Raw genomic sequence first — 24,185 nt, 5'->3', positions numbered from 1 at the left:
CCCATCCCGCCCCGCCTCCAGAGCCGGGCGCACAGCAGGGGCAGGGAGCCTTTATTGACAGGAAAGCCGCGCAGGGGACAGACAGGGAGACTACGGGGCCAGGGTTCCCCCCTCAGTCAGTTCTTCAGCTCCCCCAGGCGGAGCCTGGCAAAGTCCGTGGCCAGTTTCAGGGCTTCCTGCAGGCAGCCCACGTTCTTGCCTGTTGCCTGTGCAGAGATGTCCTTTCCACCGCCTTTGCCGTCCATCAAGCCAGACACTTCCTGCACCCACTGGCTGGCCTTCAGGCCTTTATTTGCAGTCTCCTGCGCAGGAGAAGAAACCCTGCAGTCAGCACTGAACAGCAATGACCCTGCACCGTGCCTACCACCCCATTAAGTGCTGATTCTTCCCCTTCCCTGTTTGCAGAGCATAACCCCTCTTTCCTCACTTCTGCAGCCTGACAATAAGCCCAAGTACAAAGGCTGTGGCTCTTGCCAAACCCCAATCAATTCTGGCTGTGTAATGTTAGATAATTCCTGCCTGGAGGCTGCAGCTCCTCCACAGAGGCTCAGGGAGAGGCAGACATGCAGTCTTGGCCTTACCTGGGGTACTTGACACAGGCAGGTGATCCTGCCAGCTTCGTTATCCACAGCAAAGAGCATAGCAGCAGTCTGGGGGGAATTAGTCTTGAAGAGCTTCAGAGATTCATTCAGGGCCTGGAAGAGAACAACATCATTGCATGACTGCCTTGCACTTGCACCCAACCCAGCTCCAGCCACAACAGCACCCACAGAGACCTCAGGGATTAGGAATTGCATTAAACCAGCCAGCAGCACTCTGCAGTGCTCCTCCTCCCAAACATGAACCATCTTCACATTACTGGCAATGTGGAAGCCTTGGCAGGGGACATAAACCCCGCCTATGTAGCCCAAGACAGAAAAGAGAATATGTTTGTTTTGGTTTTTTTTGAGGTACACAAGAATTGGCAAAATCATCCCCAGAATAAACCTTTGCCTGAATGTACTGGCTGGAGTGGAAAAAGCTCCTTCCAGCAGAAGGGAACAGGTGTTCCAGAGGGAGTCAGGAGACTCAAATGCAGCATGAAGAGGCTGTCACACATTCCATTATTCCCAAGGAGACCATCATCCCTCACTCACACAGACAGCATGATGCAGCACAGAGCCCCAGGAGTGGGTCCTGCAGTGCTGCTCTGGGTGGACTAGGAACATGCAACTCTCTGGGCTTCCAGCCAGAAAATGCTGCAACCAGGGAGAATGCTGCAACAGCACCCACTGGGAGCAGAAGCATGGGCATCATGGTGATGCTGGTGGCCACAGAGAGTGGTGAGGATCAGCTCCAAGACTCCAAGAGGAAATTTAAGCCCAGAGTGGTATAGGCACAGGCACAACCAGCCCCCACTGCCTGGCACTCACTGGGCTCAGCACTGTGACACAATGTACACAAAAGAGCATTCATTTCAACAGAAAACACTTGGGAAAAAACTCCTGTGTGGAGGAGGGAAGGAGATTCAGCCCTGGCAAGGGAAGAACTTGAACCCAGCTGAGCAGATAGTGCTGGGAGCAGCTCTCTGCCTGGTCCTGTCCACACACTGAGCCCAGGATACCACTCCCTGAGCTGATCTGCTGGGGCCACAAGCATCATGGCTTTCATGGCTCAGGAGAGCTGCTGTTCTCAGTCCCTTAACTCTATTTTCAGTGTCATGACTGCTGCAGGGTGAGTCTTACCTGGGACACAGTGGGATTTCTGCTGGGCTCCCTATCTACCACCATGTCTGGAAATGCAGGAAGTGATCAAAACCCCACCAACCATACAAGACCATGTGCTAGTCCAGGAGGTGGGACACTAGAGAATATCCCAGTGGTCCTTCCCCCTTCTCTGGGACAGCAGGCCCCCCTGAGTGATGAGGGACAACCCAGCTGCTCCTCAGGCAGAAGGAAAGTTCAGAGGTTAGACTTTCCTATACCTTTGCTGAGGCTCCATTTTCCATTTCCATGATGACCCACGGCTGGTTAGGATGACTCTCAATAACTTGCTTGGTCTTCTCCAGTACCTGAGGAACAGTGGTCAGCCACTAGATCATCCACACAATGTATGGACACAAGAACCACCTGTGTAGAGCAGGGACAGAGATCCCCAAGCTGCCCAAACACACCCACAGTTCAGTCTGGAGCAGTCTCACACTGTGAAAACAGGTGGAATATATTCTGACAGGCAGGTATGTGGCCTACAAGAGAGCATGTTGTGCATGATTCCTCCTCCAGAAAACACCAGTGGGGATCCAGGAGGAAGTCTGCACCCAGGGGTATTGTTAGGGCAGGAACAGGCTGCCATGCTTCAACCCAGGCACGGAGGTAATTCTGCTTTAGGAGGCAGCAGGAGAAGCTAGAAGGCTAAACAGTATGAGGGGCACTCCCACACATCAATTCTCTTCCATCCTGGACACTAACAGAGCTCCCAAAGGAGCAGCCCACAGCCCTCCCACACTGTCCTTTGTTTCCACCCAGGGCTCACTCTTTTCTGGATGTCAGCTTTGCTTGCACGGTCCAGGTCATCCATGACTTTCTTCAGTGCTTTAACAGCCTCTCTCAGTTCATCTTTCTGCCACTGTGGGATAACAGCAGTGGCCAGTGTCTGCAGAAGAGGAGCAGGTAGAGAAGGTTAAAGGTGCCATCAACCATGGGAGGAAATGCAGCATGTCATGAACTCTGCCTCAACTGGCAGAGGCCAGTAAGCTCCACTCCTCTCACAGTGTCAGTGACCTGAATAACAGGTGCTGGATGCAGCATCCATGGGATGCAGGGCTATTGGATAGGAGTAAGAAGGTGAACTCAGGCCTCATTAATACCAGCCAGTTCTGGCAATCAAGGTCCCATTCACTTTGGGGAAGCATCCTCACCTCACTGAGATCTGTGATCTCCTTCTGCACATCCTTGTTAGGAGCTGTCTGGACTTTCACCTTGGCCTCTAGGGCTGACAGCAGTTTCCTGAGGCTGTCAACTTTCCTGAGGGCCTAGGAAAATACAATCTGAGTTAAATCAAGCTGGAAGATTGAGTAGGCTGGGCTTTTGGTCACCCCAGGGTACAAAGAGGTGAGGAATGGTGGAATGCCCCAGGATGGAGCTTACTAATTCTTGCAAAGCCACAGGACCAAAGCAGGCAGCACCTGACCAGAACCAGGTCATGTTCTCATCCTGTGAATCAGGCATCATCATGTGATGCTGGCACATGGATGCCAAGTCTCTTTTTCCTTGCCAGGATGCCAAGATCCCTCAAAAGAGAAATCATCTTTCCCCATGAAACCTCTTTCTTCCACTTTAGGCAGCACCAGCCCACATCAAATTCATTGCCTGTTGCAGCAGAGGACTGGGTTCTTAGACTTCACCACCTTCCTGCCAGCCTTGCCAGCTGCTGAGAGCTCTGCATCAGCAGCCACTCTGAAAAGCAACCTGAGCTAACCCTGGAGCCATCCCACACACCCACCCAGGTTTCTCTGCCACATCACCTACAGCTGAGACTTCCCCCTCTCTTCCCTGCTCTGACTGTAGTACAGACAGGGTCTCCAGCACAGCCTTTGCCAACAGCAGCACCCTTTTCCATGAGTCCCTCAGAAGATATTGTGCAAATTTGAACAAAAGGTATTTTGGCATACAGTTAATAGGTGAAATTTCACAGAGGATCTCTCCTGCCTACCCTTACCTTCCGAGCTTCAGCCCCAGTGACTGCAACTATCCTCCGAATGCCTTTAGCAATTGCTTCTTCTGAAACAATCACAAAGGGGCCAGCATGGCTGGAGTTCTGCAAGTGCCTTTGGAAAGAACCCAGACAGACCCACAAGAAAGAGTTATAAGTTCACCTCTCATTTCAGCAAGAATCATCACAGAAATAAGACAACCTTCTGCCAGAGAAATGCATCAGTGTGGGGACAGACAGAAAAAACAACCTGTGCTAAAAGCAAATGAGGAAAGACTTGTGTTCCCAGTACTTCCAGAGACCCTGCGTGAGGGCAGGGGCAATACAGGCAGTTTCCTGTCTGAAAGAGGTAATTTTAAGACTGATTGACTCAGGACTGGGAATGCAAAGGCACATCATCACCACCACCTCCATCTTTGCCCTGGCTCTGCCCAGTGTATGTTCATGGCACTCCCAGGAGCTCAAGCTCCATAGGAATTCCTTTTCAGTCACCCTGCCACCTTCCCTGGCCCCTGCAGATACTCACGTGCCTCCGCAGAACTCAATAGAGGTGATGGAGCCCCCAGGGCCAGAGGGGTCAGCCAGCAGCTCCTCCACAGGGATGCCAATGGAAACCACACGGACAGGATCAGGGTAGGTCTCGTCAAAAACTGCCCGAAGCCCTTGGATAGCTTTGGCTGCTGCCAGAGGGCAGTCCTTGGCATACACAGTCTGCAGAGGACAGCAAAGGGATGCAGTGAGAGCCAGTCCTGTCAGCTGTGACTGAGGGCCCACATTCACAGGAAATTTCTTCCTCTGAAAGATCCTAGAAGTGAAGTCTTGTGCTTTATGTGAGCTGGGGTTTGGTGAGCTACAAGAATCACAAAGTTATTTAAAGACGTTTCATCTTCAAAACTCCCAATACCACCTGCTCAGACTCCCCGTGTGCTACTGCACATGCAAAGCTTCCAAGCAGATTCCAAGGTCCTTCAGTGTTGGCTCTGACACTTGGCACCAGACAGAGCAACTCTCCTGCCACTGGGGATTCATCACTGTTTGTCTGGTGTACACTGTCAATCCAGTCAGGCCTGCAAAACTATTCTACCAAACCTTCTGGCTCCTGAAGCTGATATGACACAACTGCAGGCATGGGAACACTTCAACCCTAGAGGGGGCTTGAAATCAATGAACAGAACAATCCATATGGGGCTTTCCCACTCAAAACTCTCTAAGGTGATGGCAATCTGTGCACAGTACTGCACCAGCAGCTCAGCATCCTCCTGTGCATGTCAAACTCCCAGCATCCCAGACCATCCAAAACCTGGACTCAAGGTATACAATGTGTCAGCCATACCCACCTTTGACTCCTCAATCATCTGGTTGGCAATCCCTTCAACTTTCTTGATTTCCTGGCTGGACAGGGCTCCCTTGGCCGTGAAGTCGAAGCGCAGCCTGTCGGGTGCCACCAGGGAGCCCCTCTGGTCAGCCTCCCCCAGCACGGAGCGCAGGGCGAAGTTGAGCATGTGGGTGGCTGTGTGGTTGCTCATGACTGGCCTCCGCCTGGCCTGAGGGAGGAAGCCACTGTTAGATGGGGTCCCACACCCCAGAGCCACAACCACCTCAGCAGCTGAAGGGGAGGTTAATGCCCTGCTCCAACAGAATCCTGAATGAGCTCAGGGCACCAGAACAACTGATCACCTTGCTGCCTTAGAGCTTCGGCTACAGGTGTTTCCCACCAAATCTGTGCATGGTTTTTTTCCTGGCAGTTCCCTTGCTGGGCCTTTGTGGAGAGAGGCCAAGGACAGATCAGGACACAGGTAACTAATCTCTGTTCCTCAGCAGGGAAAAGCACTCCAGGATGGAGACCTTCCCTCTTCCTCTAAAGGTGCTGCCTCTATAGGGAATGTTTGGAGTGGGGCAGACAGCCCAGGCTTTCTGCTGTTGTCCCTACACAATGAAACACCACACATGTTCTCCCTGGAAGTCATGACCCAAAATGTGTTTCTGCCTGTGATCAGCAAACCCAGCAAGAGTGGCTCTGAGTTAGCAGGGCATTATGTGCCATGGCAGGAGAAAGCCAGGTGTGAAGCAGGAGAGACTTGGACTCAGCTACACACTGCTTGATCATGTGCTGCAGAGAGAGAAGGACCCAAACATCAGGCCCCCAGAGTGGCACCAATGAAAGAAACTACAAAATCCAGAGAAAAGAGACAAGCCCATGTGTTACACCATGTTTTAACTCACCTCATCAATAGTCAGGTGGACCTGATCTCCTACTTTCAAGCTCCCATACAGAGTTCCTATGTGGAGCACGTAGCCTCCTCGGACCTGAACATTCTTCACAGTGAATTCTGTTTTCTGTACAAAGAGGGAAATGACCCATGTGAGCAGGGTGAAAGGCCAGGGGAGACATCATCCAGCCAGAGGTCTGAGCTGCAACTGGAAAGATCCCAGCTGAGAGCCAGTGGTGTGTGTGCTGCAGAAAGCTGCACACAACACACAGCAAAGCAGAGAAGTGAAAGAAGGTGGGGCACAGAAAGAGCTCCCCACCTCAGCTCCCCATCTTGGCTTGAGAGCACTGCCCTTGGGCTTGGCAATCCCAGCACCACCACAACAGGCACCCACATTCTGGTGACAGCAGCACAGAACTGAGCTCCTCAAGGAACAAGGTAACAAAACTCCAGCACACCCATACCATGCCCACCCCCAAGAAAGAAACCCTGTGCAATGCATGACACCTAACACGGATGGGAAATTGCTGGAGCTTGCTTGACCCCTTCTCCCCTCTGCCCAGGCCCCATGTCAGACTGAGTCTAGCAAAAGGCTCTCAGGCCAACTCACATCCTCCCTGCTGTCGTCATCCTTGACCATGTAGCCCTGGTCATAGATCTGCCCACCCTGCTCGGCGTAGAAGCAGGTCCGGTCCAGCACTATTCCACACTCCTGGCCAGTGGACACCTCCTCCACAAACCTCTTGTCCCTGCGGATGGCTTTCACTGTGGCCACAAGGCTCCCAAAATCTGCCACAGGGATGACAGGCAGTGTCAGTAAAACAGGAAAACCTCGTAGACACCACAAGAGCAAAATGTCATAGCAACACCTCCCAGTTATTGCAGGAGCTCATGGCAGCTGACACATTTGCAGGGGATAAGGAGAGAGGAGTAAGGCAACAGTTAGTTGGACATTTCATTTAGTGCCCTCCAAGGCAGGGACTGTCACTGCCTTTCACACCTATGCAGCAAGAGTGAGCAGCACACATGGTATGAGCCTGCAGCCTCCTGAATCTCCATCAAATCAAAAATCCAGCAGGAAGAGCCAGAGCAACAGGCCAAGCAGAAACTGCAGTCTCCTGCAGCACTGGCAAAGGAGCAGCTGAGAAACACTAACATAGGAGTGTGGAGACATAAAGGTGCAGGAATAGGAATTCCCTTCATTTGGCAACAGCAGAGTAGCCACTGAACAGTCTGACCTCTTTCTCTGCTCAATTAGTAACAAACAGGTTATAAACCTGCACAACCTTCCACTTCCAACTCCACATCCCAGGAAAGGGGAGCCCAGAGACACATGCCAGGGAGGGTTTATTAGCAAAACACGATTGTGAGAAGGTTCTTCCATACCATAGGTACCACTTGGATCTGAAGCATAGTTGTACTTTGGTGAGTCATCTGTTGCCTCCAGCCCTTGGGCTCTCAGCTCTTCAATGGCATAGATGTCCAGCATGAGGAGATCCTCCCCTCCAGCACCCTTCCCTTGGGATTTGAGCTGCCAATGAACAAGGTTTGAGAAACTACCTGCCAAATACCAAGGTTTAAGAAACAGCAATACATGCCAGCCTAGCTGCACATCTCACCCACATCTAGCACTCTCTGATTTAGAGCTCTGCCCTGGGAAGCTGTGCACCAGCACCTGGAGTGCACCAATTTTTCTGGCTTCAGAGCAGCCAGTTCCAGCATGCAGATCAAATGGGCCTGAGCCCAGTAAGGACAAGGCAAGTATCCAGCTGGTCAATGCCACTCCCTGCTGCTGCAGCAAACATACTGGGAAATGCACCAAAGGTGCAGGCCTGCCTGGATACTGATCCTTGGACAGGGAAACACTTCCCTAACCAGAACAGAACAGCAGGAGTGCTCCCAGCTCTCCATTATCTCTGTCCAAACACTTAGCTCAAGGTTCCAGGCTTTGCTAGTGTGCAAAACCAATTCCAGCTGTACAGAAAAGACACATCCCACAGCAACTGCAGTTGTTCTGTTTTTTTCCCATGGGACAAACAATGGGGCACACAGGGTGTGAGCAGACTCAGTGACAAAGGAGCAACTCATGACTGCAAACTGCAAGGAAGGGAATTCTACCTACCCACTCATAAAGTAGCTTCCCCTGGAGCTGTTACCCACCTGAGCATTTTTCCGCTCTTCTTCAAAGCCCTCCATGTCTACAACAAGGCCCTTCTCCTCTGCAATCAGCCCAGTGAGATCCGCAGGGAATCCGTAGGTGTCATACAGCAGCCAGGCAGTGTCACCTGCAGAAAAAGGGCAAAGCAGTCACCTCTCATGTTCCATCAGACACTGCTCCCCCACTGGCTCTGAGCTCTGGCAGGACAGTGAACAGTTCTGAAGAACATGAACATCCAAAAGGCTCCTCCCTGACAGCAGAAATGTGTATGGCAGCTCAGGAACCTGAGCAAGTGAACACAGGCTGGAGGAGCGACAGGTGCTCCAACTCTAAGAGATGATTTCTGACTCCAACTTTGTCCCCCCACCACCTTCCACCACATTTAATTGTCCCATCCTTTCCCTTCCCCCAATTTCCCTAAGCCCTTACACGATCCTGGATAATAAATGCCTTTTGCTGCATCCAGACAGAAGTCACAGCCTTACCGGGAATGACTTTACTGTCCCCAAGGCTCTGGATCTTCCTGTCCAGGATGCGACGGCCTCTGCTCAGTGTTTTCAGGAACTGATCCTCTTCCTCATTGATGATGTCCTTCACCATATCTGGGTCCTTCTTCAGCTCAGGAAAGGCATCTCCCTGCAGACCCAAAAGGAGGAGGAGCCCTTCAACATGGAGATGTGCACACCTCATCAGAGGAAGTCTTCAGCAGACAGTGGAATAGGAAAACTTACCAGCGACTGCACCACCACATCAACCAGAGTAGCAAAGAAACCCTTGGGGGCATTGAGCTTCTCATGGGAATAGCGCACAGCCCGTCGGAGAATCCGCCTCAGCACATACCTAGGGAATAGCAGAGCCCCTCATGCAAATGTGAGGGCATCTGAGCTGCTCTCGGGCTCCACCAGCACCCACCTACCAGCACCCCCTCCCAGGACCAAGAGCACAGGGTTTTCTCCTCCCATTTTCTCTCAAGGCACAGGTGAGATGCTAGGCCTCAGCTCCATGACCCACATTTACTCTGTGCTTATGGAGTCCACTGGCACCCGCAGCACACCCCCCTCAGCCCAAAATTTCTTGCTTTTTCAACAGCAACACTGCACCAAGCCAGGCTTTGTGCCTTTCTGCCCACAGTCATCTTATTTGGGGGCTGGCACAGCAGCAGTGGTGCTCACAAGAACCTTCAGACTTGTGCATCATGGCCTTTTGGGTGAACCTTACTACAGCAACTCAAGCATCAAATATCTCGAGGAAACACTCCACTACCCACTGCTTTAATGATGAATCCAAAGAGATCCCAGAACCCTGAGGGCAGCCATGTGGAACAGAATGGGAGTGGTGACAATGCAGCAGCTCCCTCTTACCCTCTGCCAGTGTTGTCAGGCCTGCCCCCGTCCGAGAGCGCCAGGGTGATGGTGCGTGCGTGGTCAGCCAGCACCCGGTACGCCATGTCGATCCCATCAGCATCCTCAGCCCCAACCTGCCCCTGGTAGGGCCTGGCACCTGTGCCCTTTGCAGAGGAGAAGGCCGTGGGCAGGGGGTACAATTACTGACAGAATTACAGGGAAGGGCATTAGAAGCCAAGCCCACCCCACAGCTGCAGTGGAGAATATTCCTCTTGCAAAGAGGAGACTCAGTGAACCTAGGGAAAGCACAGAGCTGTGGCTTCTGCATGGTGCCACAGCCCACATTTCAATGGCCAAAAGCTCTCCAGACCAGGGGGAAGAAAATCCAATTTATCCCATCATTAAGAGCCCAAGAGAGAGGAAGAGGGAGAGGGTACAAGGAAATAATTCGTTTTGCACATTGGCTATAGGATTCCAACCCGGCATAACCTGCCCAGCCAAGAAACCTTTCAAAAAAAAAAAAAAAATTCTGTCCCATAGGAGATGGTCCCAACTTTCCTCTTTTAGGATGATTTTATCCATACCCTAGGGAAAGATACTGCTGTAACCATGCACTGCTTGCATGTGGTGCAAACCTCCCACCATGGGCACAGTCTCCAGCCAGGCTCCCAGCACACAGCAGAAAGGCAGACAAGGACACAGGGACTGTGTTAAGTCAGTGGATACAACACTGAAAAAAGACAGCTTTCCAATTCCACCTCTGGAGCTTGGCAACTCACTCCTTAGAGGTAGGTGGAGCCTAAGCTCTTCTCCCTGCATTTTATCCAGCATGATCTACAGCCAGGAAGCTCTGCCATGAAGGAAAAAAAAAGCCTCAGACCTGCACACAGAACTCCCAGCACGGGTAATGTGGCCCCCACCCAGGACAATGCAGCAACAGCACACAGGTTCTGCAAATAACTGTTGTGGTTTATGGCAAAGCACTCTCAGCCAAGGGAATTTTCTGCAGATCAGCAAGTTCCAGGTGTGAGACTGAAGGACAAATTGATTCTGGGTTAGCAGTACCACGTGCTGTCTAGCAGGTGGCAGAAAGATGGCACTTGGCCATGTTGGACTGCAGAGCATCTCCCACTGGGAGAGGACCAAGGAGTGTCTATTAGGATGGCTCACAGAAACTGGAAAAGCTGCACCACTCACTGTCCAGTTTCCCCCCAGGAACATGTCCTAGGGCAGCAATTACTGTGCCAGCCTGGTTCCTACCCTCAGCAGAGTGCAAATGTGTGGGGCTCACTGAAGTTGGGAAAGCAGAGACCACCCTGCCCACCCTGTCCAACACATCTCCCCAAGAATTCAGGGAATGGATGCAGCTAGGTCAGGCTTCAGTTCATACCTTTTGGATGGCTTCAAAGTAAGGAAGGAAAAGGTCAGTGTCATAGTTAGACATCTTGTTCTGCAGCACAGAGACCAGCCTCTCCAGGCCCATCCCAGTATCAATACTTTTCTTAGGAAGTGGTTTCAGTGTCCCATCAGCTTCCCTGCCAAAGAGAGGTGAGATGTTATAGACAGAAGCTCTGCAGGGGGAATTCCACTTCTTTCTTCATCTCTGTAAGATTTAGTTCCATCAGATTTGTGACACAGGCCCATACACAAACCACACAAAGGACAACTGTGATAAAGCATAGTTAACAAGACCCTCAGCAACAACTCAGACCCAGAGCAGACAACAACTTATTCCCTGAACTCCTGGCAGATAAACAGAGAAAACAGTCTCAGTTTGTCCCAAAAGCAGTGTGACCAACCCCTTCTGTACCAGTGGGTAAGGGGACAGAGCATCACAAAGTGCTCAGCTGCTGGATAACTGGGAATGGCAAGCAAGCCATGGGCAGTTGAAAGAACACACAGTCCAAGCAGCCTCCCAAACTGAGCTGGAGCAACCTGGCTCACCTGGAAGCTGGAAGCAGGTCTGGCTCACCTATTGAACTGTATGAACACCAGGTTCCAGATCTCCAGGACATTGGGGTCATCCTGATTGACCAGGTGTGAAGCATCTCTGTCCCCAATCCGGTCATAGTGGATCTCGCTGCAAGGGCCACAGGGCCCGGTGTCTCCCATTTCCCAGAAATTATCCTTCATACTGCCAGGCAGAATCCTGCCCTCAGCCAGCCTGTAAGAAGAAATTACAGAGACTAACTCAAAGAATTCTCCACACTAGAGGCTCACTAATTCCCTAGATGTACTGATGAATTCCTAGTGTCTTCAGACATATCAATCCAAGAGTCTAATGCTCAGGAGCCCTGCTGAGGGGATCAAGTGAACACTGGCACCTGGCAGTCATCCCAGGTGGAGACAGAAACTTACACAACACCTCAGTAAAGTCATCAGCAAGAAGACACTGATGGGATGAAGAACCTCTCCTATGAGAAAAGGCTGAAAGAATTTGGATTGTTCAGCATGGAGAAGAGAAGGCTCTGGGATTACCCTGCTGTGGCCTTTTAGTACCTAAAGGGGAAGTAATCTGGAGAGGAACTGTTTAGGACATGGAGTAATAGGAAAAGGGCTTTAAACTAAGAGAGGGCACATGCATATTATATATTATAAATAAATTCTTCCCTGTAAGCAGGGTGAGGCAGTGAAACAGGCTGCCCAGAGAGGCTGTGTCTGCCCCATCCCTGGAAGAATTCAAGACCAGGTCGGACAGGGCTTGGAACAAGATGAGCTGTAAGGTCCCTTCCAACCCAAACCATTCTACAGTTCTAATTCCATGATCTTCTCAAATGCTGTCAGTGGCAGCACACTGGGCAGGACATCCCATCCACCTGACCAAGCAGGACTCTTAAGCTTGCACAAGAAATTTTGAAACCAGAGCTCTCAGTATATTCTAATATCAGCTCCACCACCCTGCAAATGTTATTTGTGACACTTCAGTTTTGTTAAAGCCTCCTGCTATATGTGTTCTGCCACATAACACAGGCTATCATTGAGTCATAGCAACATTTATGTTGGAAAAGACCTTTCAGATCATCAAGTCCAACCATTACTATAATACTGCCAAACTCACCACCAAACCATGCCCCAAAGTGCCAGAGTTACACAGCTTTAAAATCCCTCCAGGAATGGTGACTGCCCCATTGCACTGAGCAGCCTGCTCTGTTCTGATTCTGAGAATTTTTTCCTCATATCCAAGCCAAATAAATTACTATTGCTCATCAAAAAATGCACCTGCCTAGTGAAAGACCTTACCCCAAATCCAACCAGATCTGCTTGCACTCCAGGTCTGGCTGCAGTCCTGCAGCCTCATTTCCACCAAAGTAAGTGACATAGAGCCTTTCAGCAGGAATGCCAAACTCTTTGGTGAGAAGTTCCAGTGCCAGTTTACAAGCAAGTTCCTGCAGAAGGAAACATGAGGTCAGCAAGTGAATGCAAAAACAGCTTCTCAACATCCAAAGTACTGGCTACTGTAGGTATCAGCAGCCAAAAACTTTCTGACATAAGAAAGAGAAAAATTAATACATACAGTGAAAAGGGCACAAGGAACATCTCATATGACTGTCTTGATGAAGCCAAGTTAACTCCCAGCATGTTCACTGCCTACAAAAAGCCTTTTAATTCTGACTTTGAATACTACACTAGCAAGAAACTTGGGAAAGGAAATCATAATTGTATCATCACTCCTGTTTGAAGGTCAGTCAAAGCAGCATAGCACATGTTAGTCCCCACATCTTCAGGAGAGCCAGTAAAATCTCTGCCTGAAGACTCCAAACTAGCAGAGTTAATTTAATCAGCTTTGTAAACCTTAAGCAATTAATCTCAAATCATTCTGCAGGGCTGGGGCAGCTTCCAAGCTCATTTATTCCAAAGAAGCCACATGCACCTTTGTGCTAACATATTCTCTTTCCTCTTGCCAACTGCTCTGCTGAGATGGATAAATCAGCAGAAGAGATTCAGAGCTGCACCCAGACTGTTTTACCTTGAAATAATCCCCAAAGGACCAGGACCCCAACATCTCAAAGAAGGTGTGGTGGTACACATCTTTCCCCACGTCATCCAGGTCGTTGTGCTTGCCCCCTGCTCGGATGCACTTCTGAGTGTTGGTGGCTCTGCTGAGCTTAGCGAGCGGGTGCGAGGGGTCGATGGTATTGAGGAAGATGGGTTTGAACTGTGAGGAGAGAAAAAGGGGCAAGTGAACTGCTAGAAAAGCTGAGAAAGTGAGAAAAGCACTCATAATCCGTTTTCAAATGTTGCAAGCAACAGCAAGGCAGTGTCACTTATGTCATGATATCACTAATTTGAACATACCCAAAGCAACTTTCAGAAACAAACCTGCTGCTCCTGTCCATGAGGAGCTGCCTAGAACTCAGCAATCACACACACACAAGTGTTCCTAGGAAACACCAAACCCCAGGCCTTCCAAAGAGAATGAAAGCTGTCAGATTTCCTAGCTACCAAAAAATAAAAAACTGGGTGCAGTTACTGATCTGCAGCAGAGCCCTTGCAGCATCCCAATCTCAGCTGCTCTTTAAAGACACCATTAGTCATTTGTGCCAGGGCTGCTGTGGTACCAAGGAAACAAGAGCAGAGCTCTCACCATAGGATGCTCTTCCAGTGCTCTTGCCAATTATGTGAGAGCACAGAGGGCACCAGAGGACACACCATGTCTCTGTGACCAGAAGGAAAGTGTAGAAAACAATAACTTCTCCAACAGCTCTGCAAACAGCTTCACAGGTTCCAACAGGGTATGTTAGACTGCAGTGCCAGGGTGGGAATCCTACCTGATTCATACCAGCATTGGCAAAGAGCAGTGTGGGGTCATCCAGGGGGATTGTAGAAGATGAGTGCACATAGGTGTGCTTGTTTTCCCTGAAGAAGTCAATGAACCGTTGCCGGATCTGGCTGGCAGTGAGTGGGGTCTCCATTTGGAAGCTGGAAGTTGCCACTGTCCAAAGCAAGTGGCAGGAAAGTGGCAAAAACCCGGTGCAGTCTGAAAAAACAACAACAAACAACACTCTGATGTGCTGTCAGCTCAACATGAACATTGTCTCCAACTCACGAAAGGGTGTCCCCACACTGTTAAGTACTCACTGACACTTCCATTCAACCATCAATCTACCCCAAAGAGTGGTGGCTCAACCTGAAATTTCCTCTCCCCCAAACTCCCCGATTCCTGGGGCTCTACCTCAAGTTCTTTGAAAACACGTAGTTACAAAATATCAAATTCACATGGATACTGAACTTAGTAGTTGTGCTTGTCTTGGCTGGGGACAGAGGGATTGCCAAGTCACCAAAGCATTCAAAGTGATTAAATGCAGAGTAAGGAGACATGATAACGGCCTTCCTTAAAAATGATGAATAGCAACTTTGTACATAGACAGAGAATGATATGACAAGGAGGAACAGTTTTAAACTGGAAGAGAAGAGACTTAGGTTAGATATTATGAAGAAATTCTTCCTTGCATGAGTGGTAAAGACTTGGCACAGGTTGCCAAGAGGATGTGGCTTCTGCATCCTTAGAAGTGTTCAAGGCCAGGCTGGATGGGGCTTGGAGCATCACTGTGCAGTGGAAGGTGTCCCTGCCCATGACAGGGGTGTTAGAACCAGGTGGGTTTCAGGTACCTTCCAATCCAAACCATTCTGTGATTCAGTGACTAAATCATAGAACAGCCAAGTTTGAAAATGACCCCGATTATAACCTTGTCCACCCTCCCTGCTCAAAGCAGAGCTCCAGGGAATCCTAAAAGCCTTTCCTGAGGGGACCCACATCCCCACACATGTCACACCAGAGGCAGTGACAGCACCGCCGTGTCCTGCGGGCACACAGGGCTGTCCCTGGCAGCTCAGCGCAATGCGGATCCACGGGGGGAGGCGAGATCCCAGCAGCCTGCGGCGGCGCGGGGACACGGGAATGCCCCATAGGAGCACGGCCTGGGAGCGTTCACAGCACGGAATCAATTAGATTGGTAAAGTCTTCTGGGATCATCGACCCAACCTCGATGCTGCCGGAGGGAAGGACCGAGCTGGGGAGAACCAAGCACAGCAGCGGCGCCAGGGCCTATGACAGCCTCTGCCCAGACACTCCCGCTCTCCGGTGCCCGAGGAGGGGTGAGGGCACAGCGGTGTCCGCAGCGCCGCCGGCCGCCCGGCATCCCTCCGCGGGCCCGCATGGGGCGCGACCAGCGCACCGCCACCGCCACCCTCCCGCCCTGCCTTCTCCGTGCCTCTCTCCCTAGTGCCCGCGGTCCCGGCCGGGCCATGGAAGCCAAGCCCAGCAGCCGGACCCCCGCAGGCCCCTCGGGCCGTACCTGCGCGACCACCGCCGCCCCTCGCTGCGCTCCTCCGGCCGCGCCGCAGCGCCCGCTCCGCCCCGCCCCTCCGCCGGACGCCGCCTCCCATTGGCTGCGGGGGCTGCCACTCCTCCGCCAGCCCCACCCGCCCGCGCGGCGCCCCGCCCCCGGCTGATGCAATGGCGGGACACGGCGGCCACGTGACGCGGGTGGGCTGAAGCCTCACTGCGCGCCGCCATTTTAGTGGTGCCCGCCCTGCCGGCTTAGGGATGTTGCCCCAAAAATCAAATTCGTTCTGTGATGCGCAACGAGCCGATAATGACACACTCGAGTGAGACATTGTTTATTCAGATCTGCCTCAGCCTGGGTGATCAGTAGTATTTCACAAATCCAGCACACCACACCGGACTTTCCATGTAATTTATACACAAAATTTATACACAGATTTAGTAACTTCCCAAACACAGCCTTTCTGTTAGGATTGACTAATACCTTCCACACAAATCACATAACCCCAGCTAACTTCTGCTCAGGCTCAGGGGAAGGGTCTACATGTGGGAAGGGTCTTTTTGATCTGTAGGTGTGATTTTTTAGTGTTACAAAGAAGATAGTTTAGCTCTAAAATACACTGGATTATCAGAATACCGGAGTATTTTGCCAAGTTAGCAATCCCTAAATCTTGTTAGTTCCAGGATGTCCTTGAATGAGGGATGCTAGCTGCTGCCTCTTCCAGCGATTAGGTCTCCTTTCCTGCTGATTAGGCTTGAAAGTATACAAAGGTCTTACATCAAAGAACAGCCTGACTAAGATAATACTGACTGACACATCCCATATTTTGCAACAATGGTGCTGGCTGCTCCCATGGAGGGAGCGGGAGCCGCGGGGCTCAGCCAGGAAGGGGCTGTGGCAGAGCAGGAGCCGGCTCAGGGTGCTGGGCCGGGTGCTGCTGTGGTGAACACGGCCCTGCTGGGGATGTCATGGCTGCAGGGTCTTTGCAGGGGCCTGCGGGGTCAGGGTCAAGGCTGTGAGATGCAGGAGGGGTCACTGCATGGCTCCCGTCACGAGCCTTGTGGACCCAGCCAAGGGGCACAGCGTGTATGCAGGGGAGGTGGCACGCTGACAAAAACAATCGCTCTGAGGACAGTCAAACATGGAAAGGGGGTCTGGGAAGTCTGTGGGGTCCTTGGAGGGTTTTGAGGTCAAGTTCAAGCCTTGGGCACCTCACTCTGAAATCATTGCTGTTCCTGCTCCTCCTGATGGGCCTTGGAGTACAGTTCTCTCAGTTCCTCTGTAACCTGGATGGTTCCTGGTGCCTCTGTCGCATTGGGGTTTTGTAGCCTGGTCTCATCTCTTCCCTGGTGCCCACTTTGTGGCCCTGGGCTGTGATTCTGGAGCCGTGAGTGTGCCTGTGCTGCTGTCCTTGGCTACTATCGGTCAGCCCTTTCCAGATGTCACTCCCCTGCTTGGCACTGGCCCGCAGCCATTCCTGGTCCCACAGCCCTCTTCACTTGTTTCCTTCCCGAGGAGCCTGGAAGGAGAAGAGGAAACTCTAGTCTAATTTGTTCCTAATGGGAGCTCTGCTCTGGATGCTGCTGGTGGAGCAGGCAAGTCTGTGCAGTGCAATTATTTGTGCAGGTGATTATACCTGCAAGAACGTTTGCTTCAGCAGGTTCGACTCCAGCACCATCCAAAGCCACTCCCAGCATTCTTACCTCTCATGGGGGCTGTAGTCTTTCCACCACCATGGAAGAAAACATCACTGCTTCTTCCCCTTCATGATCTGTGTCACCTGAAAGCTCATCTTCCAAACGAGGGGGCCCTTCACAATCTCCTGAATGTTTCTTTGGTGATTGTAAAACGTGGAACTACTCAGCTACTCAGGGAATAGAGACTTCTGCCCCTCCTTCCACACTGAGCAACAGGTATGTGCCACAAGGCACCTCCAGATGGGATGGACCCATCCCCACTACTCGCTCCTCCTTCTTCCTCCCACACCTCATATTCATGTTGTCGCAATTCTTCTTTTTTACTAAGGCTCTTTGCATGGCAGCTCTTTGCTTCTTTTAACACTTCTGCATCCTAAAACTTCATGCCCCCAGGCTGACTTGGGTTGCAGGAGCCTTGCTTTTACAGGCACTTCTTGGGTTTATAAGCATCCAGCATTATCATCCAGCAAGGAGGAAGGTGATGAATGTGAGCTTGAAGCCTCAGCAGTGGGTGGTCAAGGCTACAGGGAGTGGGGGGTCCTTCACTGCTGGCTCCTGGATGCTCTGGTGGGAAGTGTTGGCAGGAATGGAACTTGCAGTATACAAACTGCACTCCCTGTGCTTCCCAGGCTGGACTTTGGATTAGCATCTCAGAATTCAACCATTACAAACTCACCCCCCAAACTAGGAGATCGCTGGCCACAGCCAGATTTGAACCTGTTCTCCTTTTCCTGGCAGTGCTCTTCCAAGTCTGTGGAAGAGGTGGGCCCTTTTGCTGTCACAGAGACTCTAAGAGCTGGGGCTTTAGAGGAGCACAGAGGTGGGAATCTGAGCAGTGCAAGTGCCAAACGTGCCAAATACAAGAAGCCCTTGATCCTCCTGGGACCCTGGATCCGTTTGGGGCAGGTGAGGGGCAGGTGCTGGCACTGTCTCACTGTGCCCAGAGCCACACCCTGGGCCGTGCCGGGCTCCTTTCCACGCCAGGCAGGGGCAGCCGTGCCGCGCCATGGCTCGGAGCGTGCTGGTGACCGGCTGCAGCCGCGGCATCGGGCTGGAGCTGGTGCGGCAGCTGGCCGCCAGCCCCCGGCCCCCCCTGCACATCTTCGCCACCTGCCGCCACCCCCAGCGCCCAGGAGGGAAGGTCAGTGGGCACAGGGAATGGGATGGGGCTGAGCCGGGTGTGCAGAGGGGATCTGCAGTCCTGCTGCCCTGGCTGGGTAGCACAGCACTGGGGGAGAAGTGCTCTGGGCTCTCATAACCCCCCAGCTCCCTGGATGAGGTGGTACCAATGTGGCTGGTGGGGTGAGGCTGCAGTGGCTGACACGTCTTCATCACTCGTTCCTGGCTGTGCCGATGGCCAGCCAACCCCTTTTCTGTGCTGGGATTGCTCAGGATGGGGGGCAGTTCCTAAGCCCAGCAGCACCATTCTCCTGCTGGCTGTGGGCTTGCTGCCCTACCCCATCCACTGGGAATAGCCCTGTGCTCTTTCCCCAGAGAAAGCAAAGCCACCCTGGCTTGGTGACCTAGAGCAGGGGTGGGACACCTGACCATGCATCCAGTGGCTTCTAACCTCCTCCCTTGCTCCATCACTTTATTTCCAGGCCCTGCAAGAATTAGCTGCTCAGCACTCCAGCATCAAAGTGGTCCAGCTAGGTATGGAGCAACCTTTCTTCTTGCACCCAACTCTTCTTGCTTCCAACTCTTTGCTGACTTCAGAGGTGGGACCAGGGGCAGCTTTTGCAGGAAGCTCTAGCCCTGCCAGGTGGGGAGTGATCCATGCACACCTAGGCAAGTTTCTCCCCCCAAATTAGGCTGTACTCTGGCTGGAGCAGTCAAACTGGCTTCAGAGGAGGCAGAGGTGGGTCTGGACACCTCAGCTGAGCAAGTTTCATGAGAAAGGCATGACGTCTCTTCCCAAAGATGCTAAATACAGCCCAGGTTTTGGGCTGGGACACATGGGTTCACAAAGTGAAGCAAGGCAGGGCACAGTAACTGCCTGAATGGTTCCTAAGTAGGAGGGTTGCTTTGGGATCTGCTTGGAGGTGGCCATGATCAGCATTTCTTTCAGGTAAAAAAGGGAGAAAAAGTAGCTAAAAATGGCATGTGGAAAATCTGCCCAGCCTGGTATCCCAGGCTGATGCTTTGACCCAGAGACGTGGGATGTACAAAGTCTGGACTGGGGAAATGTCCTCTTGGCCATTCCCCCCTTCTATGGATGCAGACCAAAGTCAGTAACCCTTTTCATTAGCATTTGGGAGAAGCACAAGGCAGCAAATGGACCTAGACTGCATGGGGAGAAGAGCCAGGCTGGCTTTTGGAGTTGGCAAAGTTGGGATATTCACAGGAAAGAATTTTCCAGAGTGCTGGACAGAGACAGGGTCTCACTGGGGAGGACAGTGTTTGGGTGAAGAGTGGGGAGATAAGGAGCACCAGGCAGAGGATCTGCCTTGAGGAGCAGAGGTTTCCTTTGCTCCCCTGTGTCTGAGGGAATGGGGGCTGCTTTTATTAATGAAAAATTAAAAGAACACCCAAATCCAAATAAATGTTTTGGGAAAGTGCCTGCACTAGGATTGCCATTGCTGTAATAAGTGATGTGGGAAGCAGCCAGAGCTTCTAAATACTTGTATTTCATTTTATTGGAGCCAGTAATAAGAAAATGGAATCAAGGCTATGCTGTATCAGTACCTACCTATCTACCTATTTATTTGTTTAAAAGCACCTGAAAAGTCCAAGTAACAGTTCAACAAACAAGTTCAGTTTTTAAATATTTCTTAGAAAATAAGACATCTTTGAATTCAGGCTTTACTACAAAGAGGCAGTAAATCTCTCTTTTGCTATTAAGTAGATTATTAAAGTAAAACACCTTCTCTGGAATAAAAAATAAATGAGCTGTGAGCCCCAACTGACAGTACCTGATGGGAAGAGCATGGCCAATATAAAAGAACATCTCAAGGGACTGGCCACTACACGAACAATCTTTACTAAAAACATATACCCCAAATCCCAGACTGTCAATAAAGTAAAAATAAGCTTAAAAGCTCTTAAATATCAACAGCAACAAGACATTTCTTAAAAAGGTCTCTTGCTCCATAATAAGGAAGGGTTGTCTTCAAACCAGTAACAGGCATGGACTTTTCAGAAAAAAAACTTTAAAAAATAACTCAAAGATCTGTCAGTTCATTCTCTCTCTTTCTTTCCCACCCTTATTTCTTCCAGGGAGACAGGAGTTTGTTATTTCAGTAAATTTTGGGGCTAAAGACTAAAAATGTGTTGGTCCCACATGCCTTGGAGCAACGACTCAGCTAATTCAAACAGAGCAGTTAATCATTCACCAGGTGACCAAAAGATCCCTCACACGTGGGGAATGACAGAACCTTGAACTTCATCCCATCGTTATCCAAGGAAGTAACTCCAAAACACTCTGTGATTTATCCTCTTGAATTCCTTCCTCTTATAGCAGCCCCACAGCTGATTATCCCATGGTATTCCCCTCAAATGTTTTCAGGACACCTCTACAAAGGTCAGCACTGCACAACACAAGGTAGCAACAGGTCCCATGCCACTCACAAATTTGCTTACTGCCATAAAGAAATCAGGCTAATTAAAAATGTCAGTAAACAGGATTTTTTTTTTTTTTTTTTTGCTGCCCATCAGTGTACAAAATAATCCAAGAAAGAAATCTTCAGCCTTGGAAACCTTTGTTAAGTCATTCTTTTCTAAGCATGAGAACAGAAACACAGCTCAGGGGCCAAAGTGTTGCAAAAAAAAAAAAAAAGGAATCTAGCTTTGCAGTCCCCCACTCCCAGCAGGCTCATCACATTGGCATCTGCAAAAAACAGGCACAGAAATGTGCATGGTAACAAGGGCACACTTCAACCTGCCCATGCACGTGAATATTCATGGTTTTAAGGGCTCTGTGGTATACCTCAGGTGTTAAAAGGCAGTATATAAAGTTTAATGTTGGCCTAACCAGCCTGTTTCACATTCTGAAGGTATTTAGATGACCCTTTAAAACAAACTACAGCCACTTCAGCTGGTGAGTATCCAGGACAGGATGTAAATCTTAACAAGCAACCCTGACAGATGGACACAAACTTAAAAAACCACCACTTTTATTGCCTGAGTCAGAAAAATCCTGCAATTACAACATGGCAGAATTTCAAAAGCTATACCAGTATTTAAGCAAAGAGGAAGGCACTGGGGATGCTTATCCCTGTTAGCCCAATTTCAGCTGTGCCTTGTTGCTTGAGACGGGTGTCCCCACAGCTTGGTCAGTCAGGATTGGGAAGTTCAGACTCAGAACCTGCAATCAAGCACTGCAGGCTACATTCCACATCTTTTATTACTTGTAGTCACCTCAGCTCATCTGTCAGCTCCAAAACCTTGTGGGTGATGGCATGAAGCAAAAAAGCCCTGTGGAAATAAACCTAGCAGTCTCAGTGTGCAAGGACTAAGCATCCATAAATTCTTTGAATGCAGAAAGCAAATATAGACAAGTTTTTCCTACCAGTAGCCCCCACATGACCCAAAATAAGTTGAATTAAGGTTTAATTCAGCTGAGGCTGCAAAACCAAGAGGTGAGGACAAACTGCTGCTCATTCCAATGTGCTTAATCTGCTAAACCTGCTGCATCCTTTCTGGATAAGAAGTGCTGGTTCCAGCCACAGCCCAATTTTCAGTGGGTGCTGTGTGACCCATCAGAGCTATCCTTCACTTTGCTTTTTCCCTGGCAGACACAGTGAATTTGCCCAGCATCCAAGGGGCTGTGCAGGCTGTGGGGTATCATCTGAAGGACCAGGGCTTGAACCTGCTCATCAACAATGCAGGCATCAGCTCCCACGCCACACTGCACTCCCTGGACTCGCAGGAGATGCTCGACGTGTTTGCCACCAATGTGGTTGGGCCACTCCAGGTTGTCAAGGTATGTCTGGACCATGTGGGTTTCTCCTGCGTGGGAAGATGTTCCCTGATGGGAATAAGGTCACCTCCATGGATGTCCCCTGCCTACCCAGAGGAGCTCAGGATCTTAGCCCAGCCCAGCATCCCCCATGCCTGGTTCTTCCCCACCTGGAGTTCTTCCCTGCACCAGGCTCACTGTGCTGGCTCACTCCTTTCCTGGGGAGGGCTGGAGCCTGACCCCTCCTTGGGGCATCTCCCATCCCCTACACTTCAGCCAGGAGTGTCTGTCCAGCTGCTTGTCCACAGTCTGTGACAGAGCCCTCCGGGATGGTCCTTAAATTGGGGTTCTGTTGCATATTAATGGAGAATTGGTGTCTTTCTATCAGGAATTTCTTCCGCTCCTGGAGCAGGCGGCGAAGGGCACAGGGAAGGAGGGTCTGAGCTGCAGCAGGGCCAGTGTCATCAACATCTCCACCAAACTGGGCTCCATTGGGCTGTGCCCCAGGGTGCCAGAGGCCCCCATGTACCCGTACCGGGCCAGCAAGGTGAGGTGCCAGGGGAGGTGCTGCAGATGCTGTCCCAGGCATGGTGCCCATGGAGGGGAGGGAGCCCATGGACCACCCCCTGCCCCATCCACCCAGTCCCTGCCTGGTTCTGCCAGGCAGAAGCACAGAGACTGGGAGAGCAGGAGCCAGGACTGAGCCTTTCCAGCAGGTCATGCTGATGCTTTGTCCCAGGACCAAGTCCCATTTCCCACCTCCACAGCCATTTTGTGGATGGGAAATGTTTCCTCTCCTGCCCACCCGCTCCCCCGGTGGTGCTGGCAGGGCTGTGCCTCTTCCAGGCTGCCCAGAACATGGTGACGAGGTGCTTGGCTGCAGAACTCCAGGACAAAGGGATCTTGTGTTGTGCCATCCATCCTGGCTGGGTGAAGACTGACATGGGCACAGAGCAGGTACTGGGCTGTGCAGGGGAGGGTCGGCAGGACCCCCACTAAACCCCCATGTCTTGGGGAGAACAGGGGCACTTGGGGGATCTTGTGTGATGCTGGGGGCTGCTGGCACCATGGAGCAGAGTAGGCAGGGAGCAGGCAGGGAGCAGGCAGCAAGTTGCAACATACTGAGTACATGGGATAGCCAGTCCTGTATCCCCAACCCAGCCCGGAGAGGTGTGGCAGTAAGGAAAAGTATCCCCCTGAGCACCATGGATGCTGCTCCTGGGCATGCTCCCTCCCCAAGAGCTGCTCTCTGTTACAGCCCATTGTCCTTTTCTGCAGGCACTGCTGACAGTGGAGCACAGCGTGAGGGGCATCCTGACCGTGCTGGCCAGCCTCTCACAGGAGAGCTCTGGAGCATTCCTCGACTGGGAAGGGAACAGCCTGCCCTGGTGATGGACAAATGGACGGCACCTCTTGCCCATGCTGCAGCCTCTGCCCGCTGGCTCACCACTCTGCATGGCTACCCCTGCTCACCCTCAGCCCTCCCCACACTACCAGAGAGAGAGAATCAGCCTCTCTCTCTTTTCCCATGCCATGTGTTCCCTGTGGACCCTTTGTACCCCCATCTCTGTAAAATCTGGCAGCTGATGCCTCTCTGCTCTGTCTCCACATCCGGTCACAAACCCCTCGCCCGGTCACTGGGCAGGATCTCTGTGCTCTGCCCGAGTGCTGTGTGTCCCTCTGCCCCAGCTGTGACCAGGCATTTCCCAGCTGAGGGGAGAGGGTGGCTGGTTCGAGTGTCATCCAGCCCCTCAGGCAGCTCAGCCTGGGCAAGGGAAATCCAGTTGTGCAGGGATTCAAAGATCTCTCTCCTCTCAGGAAAGGGGCCCTGCTCCAGCTTCTCCAGTGCCTCCTGGAGGGGAGATCTCCAGAGAGCAGTCACAGTGCCATGGGACACTCATGG

At 51.4% G+C, this 24,185-nt stretch overlaps 2 protein-coding genes across 2 annotated transcripts; one reads left to right on the top strand and one right to left on the bottom strand.

Annotated features, from left to right (window-relative positions):
* Positions 1 to 34: 34 nt before the first annotated feature.
* AARS1 (alanyl-tRNA synthetase 1) lies at positions 35 to 15,777 on the bottom strand. The gene is made up of 21 exons (XM_079315885.1): positions 15,698 to 15,777; positions 14,171 to 14,379; positions 13,369 to 13,557; positions 12,642 to 12,787; positions 11,374 to 11,565; positions 10,792 to 10,936; positions 9,420 to 9,565; positions 8,790 to 8,898; positions 8,544 to 8,694; positions 8,061 to 8,185; positions 7,287 to 7,431; positions 6,511 to 6,689; positions 5,914 to 6,027; positions 5,028 to 5,234; positions 4,217 to 4,401; positions 3,697 to 3,805; positions 2,897 to 3,010; positions 2,512 to 2,631; positions 1,964 to 2,050; positions 582 to 695; positions 35 to 302 (listed from the first exon to the last, which is right to left on the bottom strand). Exons 2-21 carry the CDS (start codon positions 14,312 to 14,314, stop codon positions 117 to 119), a joined length of 2,907 nt encoding a protein of 968 aa, XP_079172011.1. The 5' UTR covers positions 14,315 to 14,379; positions 15,698 to 15,777; the 3' UTR covers positions 35 to 116.
* Positions 15,778 to 18,391: 2,614 nt separating this feature from the next.
* On the top strand, positions 18,392 to 24,160 carry LOC306807056 (C-signal-like; the record flags this gene model as incomplete). The annotated part of the gene is made up of 5 exons (XM_079316309.1): positions 18,392 to 18,526; positions 22,079 to 22,306; positions 22,671 to 22,829; positions 23,129 to 23,239; positions 23,561 to 24,160. 5 exons carry the CDS (start codon positions 18,392 to 18,394, stop codon positions 23,672 to 23,674), a joined length of 747 nt encoding a protein of 248 aa, XP_079172435.1. The 3' UTR covers positions 23,675 to 24,160.
* Positions 24,161 to 24,185: the final 25 nt, after the last annotated feature.

This window comes from Erithacus rubecula (genome assembly GCF_903797595.1).
Source record: "Erithacus rubecula genome assembly, chromosome: 12".
Classification (NCBI taxonomy): Eukaryota; Metazoa; Chordata; class Aves; order Passeriformes; family Muscicapidae; genus Erithacus; species Erithacus rubecula.
Note: the sequence above shows the minus strand (reverse complement) of the source record. Positions and strands in the feature narration are given on the sequence as shown.